Raw genomic sequence first — 4,288 nt, forward strand, 5'->3', positions numbered from 1 at the left:
ACTGGCCCAGGCTGCTCCAAGCCCCAATGTCCAGCCTGGCCTTGGGCACTGCCAGGGATCCAGGGGCAGCCCCAGCTGCTCTGGGCACCCTGTGCCAGGGCCTGCCCAGCCTCACAAGGAGGAATTTCCTCCTCACATCTCGCTGGGTGCAGGCCCAGGCTCCTGGGGAGATTCCTGCCCAGCCCAGCCAGGGGGACCCTGTGGCTGCCGGCACCTGGTGGGGCCGGGGTTCCTTTAGCTTGGGGCTGACTGTGGGACCCCTTTGTCCTCCCTCACCGGCCCTGGGAGAGCTGTTGGGCTCTGCCTCAGCCGTCTCAGGGAAGCAGCAGCTCGTTGGGAACATACCTCGGGTGTTGATTTGTTGTTTTCTCCCGTAGCCATGGAGTGCAGAGACAAAGCTGCTGTTCCTCCACGGAAGCTCGTCCAAGGTAAGGGAGTGTCTCTCATCCAGCGCAGTTTTAATGCATTAACAACATTTCAGACCTGATTTTGTGAAATACATTGGCTTGGCTGTAATTAAACCATCCCTAAGTGGCTCATCTCAATCTTATGCTTCAAAGGTAATAAAATACTTTGATATTTCCCATGACTGAGTAACCTGGTGGTGTTGTTGCAGCTCGGCTGCCCTTCAAGCGCCTCAATCCTGTGCCAAAGGAAAAATTTGATGTGGATTCAGAAGTCAAAAAAGTCAAGAGCTCCCCAAGTGCTTTTGTTCCAAGCAAGGATCCCTCCCTGGATGCCTCCGGTGCCTCCTTGGACAATGTGGAGAATGATTGCCAGCTGGGCTCAGATGGGAATTTGACTCCAAAACTTGTCAACGGAAAGGGTCCTTTGGACCATTTTATCCAGAAAAACCCAGGAGGTGACACAAGTGACCCTGGGGTTGTTCCTGACCTGCCTAAGGGCTCTGGCCACGGACTCGGGGGTGGCACAGAGCGGGGGGATGTGGATTCTAGAGCTGCTGCATCCGTGGCCATAACCAACGGCACGATAGGGACGGAGCTGAGCCAGCTGAGTTGCCTGAATTCCTCGCAGAGCAGCCCAGCAGGTGACCCCATGGAGACTGATGGGCCCTGTGCAGCTGCAGCCAAGGCAGAGGAGGATTCGGGAGGCGGGATCCAGCTGTGCTCCGGGGCCATAGGGTGCAAGGACGTGGGAAGCAGGAAGGGGACCCAGAGCGAACTGAAGGATGTGCTTTTTGAGGGGAAGGTGCCCGTGGTGCTGCTGGAGGACATCATGACTCTGAAATCCCCCCAAGTGGCTTCTCTGGACGGCAGCGCCACGTCGGAAAATGAGGCCTTGGAGTCGTCCCACGAGGGAGACTCGGGACTGACCAACTCCTCGCTGAGCTCCGGGAGCTCGCCCGAGGTGCAGCTGGTGGCAGAGCCCAAGAGGAACACGAGCCCTTTGGCTGCCTCCACACCTGCCAGGAAGGTTGGTCTGCTCTGCTTCAGGATGCGAGCTGCTGTGGTGCAATGTTTGGTTTCCTGGGCTTGTGGGGAAGAGGATGAGTGGGACAATGGGGAGTGATGGGGAGGTGGTGTTGATTGACAACTGAATTACTGCCCTTTGGAATCTTTAAATCCTGCAGCTAAAGGATTTTATCCTCCCTGGTTCTGGGAGGAATGTGTGCTGCTGTATTTACATTTCTTTGATGAAATGCTCACCCTGGGACTTGGTGTTTTGGTGACAGGATCCAAGAGCAGTTTTGTCCTTTAGGTGCTGTTTCCCAAGCTCTGTTCATGCTCCACGAAGCTGCTGTAACTCCTGTGAGGATGTTTGCTGAGTACAGCCAGAGCAGATGCTTTTCCAGCTCTGAATTTCTGCAGCTGGCATGGAAAAGCTCTGGCACAGATTTCCCAGAGCAGCTGTGGCTGCCCCTGGATCCCTGGAAGTGCCCAAGGCAACCTGGGATCAGGGAAGGTGTCCCATGGCAGGGGTGACACTGGATGGGCCTTAAGGTCCCTTCCAAGCCAAACCATCCTGGGATTCCATGAAAAAGCTCTGGATGAGGGGGTTTGTTGTCACCTGAATTCCAGTTTAGCAGCTCTGCTTCAGCAGTTCATCAGGAGACCCCAAACACTGATTTTGGGGGCAGTTCTGATAGAGAAGCTTGCAAGGACAGCAGCATCTTCTCAGGTGGCTGAAGCACCATGGGGATGGTTCTCCCAGTCCTTTTGCTGTGTTTATCAAGTCAAATGATCAGTTCCTCCTCTGTGAAAGTTCCCAATCTTCCATCTCTAAAATAAATAGACACACTCAGGCAGGCATGAAGTATTTCCAGTGCAGCAGAACAAAAAGCCCTCCTGGTGTAATCCAGTATTGCCAATGAGACTGGATTTGCTCGTGTGCTGCTCCCCAAAATGAGAGGCTGCACCCCAAGCTGTGCAGCTGGGAATCTTGGCAGGTTTGTTTTCCTGGGAGGAAACAGCTCTGAGGAGCTGAAGCCCCCACTTGACAGAACTCCTGTTCTATATCAGATAAATATGGAAAATAAAGCAGGTGGGCTGTGTTAGCCTGTTCAGCACAGAGTGATGCTGTGATGCTGTGAATGGCAGGAGCAGGAGAGGATCCAGTAAATCAAGTCATGGTGTGCTGAAATATTGACAAATTAGGCCTTTAACCAGTCTATGAACAATGATCTTAAGCATAAAACCTTTTTTCACCCCCACAAAGAAAAGGTAAATGAGAAGTGTGCCCTGTTGGGAATTTAGGGTCAGTGAGCTGGTACTGGTGGAAGATTGAGTGGACTGTGATGACAAGAAGAAACCCTGTTAAAATGTGGAAAACAGTCCTTGTATTCCTAAAGCTGTAGTTAAATATCACAGGAAGATAAGTGGCTGCAAAAAAACCCCGAACCCACGTGTAACTGGAAGGAAGTGGCTTTGCCATAATGAAATGTCTCCTGTGGCTCAGAGCAGCTCCCCTGAGCTGTGCCCGGGATGTTCCCTTGCAAATGATCCTGGAGAGCTGAGGGGACCAGAGGGGTTTGTTTATGCAAACGTGGTGACGTGAGGATTTGATGGGAACAGGAGCACTGGAGAGGATTCAGGCTGGAAGGGAAATGGGGAGGTTGGATATGCCTGAGGTGTGTCCTCATTCCCTGCTCTGGAGGAGTTTGGAGTGACTGGATGGAACCTGCAGGAGCAGCGCTGCTGTCGTTCAGGCCGGAAAGGGAGGGACGTGGGTCTCCTCTAAAACTTGCATTTTGTAATTCCAGGTACCTCAGAAATTCCACAGAAGTTCAGCAGAGAAGGAGAAGCTGAGATTGCAAAGAGTAAGGCATTTCCCTGACACCCAAACCTCGCCTGAGCAGCAAACAAAGGCCTTTGCCTTTTATCTCAGCCCACCTGGAGTATCTTTTTTACCATTTTTCCTCACCCTGAGGAACGTGAAAGAACCTCTAATGCAGGCAGTTAAAGTGTTTGGCTCTTCCCAAAGCTCCTGAGTGGAGCTGTGGGTGCACTTTGGGAAGAGATGGGAAATGTTTAAGCCCCAAAACTGTAGGATCTGTTTTTATTAATACACGAGGCGAGTGGGGCACTGTGTCTGTGGCTTCCCAGAGAATGTCACCACTGCATGCCACCACTGGGAATGCTCAAGCTCCAGGTTCTGTTTGCTTGGATGCAGCTCCTCAGCAAGCTCTGCTCCCTGGTTCTGCTGCCCCTGCTGCTGTCAGTCGCGGGGTGCTGGGTACAGAGGAGGCTGAAGGGTCACGTGGAGTTTCCAGCAGCCAGTGCCGCATGATTGGGCTTTTTGGGGTTGTTTGATCTGCCCTCGGGAAGGTTTGTGCTCAGGAATTCTGTGTCTCTCAGTGCCTTGTTTATAAACTTGTGTGTTTTATGTAAGTTGTAGCTATAAACCCTCTTGCTTTTCCCAGTGCCCCATATAGAATTCCAATCTGTTGTTTTCTTCCCTTCTATAGCTGTGTTAAAAATAGCAGGGATGTGAGGGAGAGAGGAGAATGGAAGCTAAAAATGATGCTGAGAATGAACTAGACCCACCAGTGAGCTGTCAGCTTCACACCAGCTCCCCAACACCCAGCAGATTCCATGACTCAGGCTGACAGTGTTGTTTCCTTGCCATTGGCACCATTTGGCTGTTGGTGGCTTTCTGCAGTTATTTGTGTTGTGACACTGCTCAAGAAGCCTTGATGTTGACAAGGAGAGATGTGAAATCAATAAAAGAAAACTGAAAATACCCAGGGAGGAGTTGGAGTGTCTGGGCACAGGCAGATCCTCCTTTCCTGGTGACATCACCAGTGCCTGCAGCACAGAGAGCTCTTTCC

At 51.8% G+C, this 4,288-nt stretch overlaps 1 protein-coding gene across 1 annotated transcript in view; it reads left to right on the forward strand.

Moving 5' to 3' along the window:
• Nucleotides 1-326: 326 nt before the first annotated feature.
• CHAF1A (chromatin assembly factor 1 subunit A) overlaps nt 327-4,288 on the forward strand; it is a 13,862-nt gene continuing 9,900 nt past the window's right edge. Inside the window, exons 1-3 of the mRNA XM_008639932.2 lie at nt 327-428; nt 617-1,434; nt 3,221-3,277. Coding sequence (XP_008638154.1) covers nt 380-428; nt 617-1,434; nt 3,221-3,277 — 924 coding nt within the window. The 5' untranslated portion in view covers nt 327-379. The remainder of the gene's footprint in view (nt 429-616; nt 1,435-3,220; nt 3,278-4,288) is intronic.

Source organism: Corvus brachyrhynchos, unplaced genomic scaffold (genome assembly GCF_000691975.1).
Source record: "Corvus brachyrhynchos isolate BGI_N302 unplaced genomic scaffold, ASM69197v1 scaffold158, whole genome shotgun sequence".
Taxonomy (NCBI): domain Eukaryota; kingdom Metazoa; phylum Chordata; class Aves; order Passeriformes; family Corvidae; genus Corvus; species Corvus brachyrhynchos.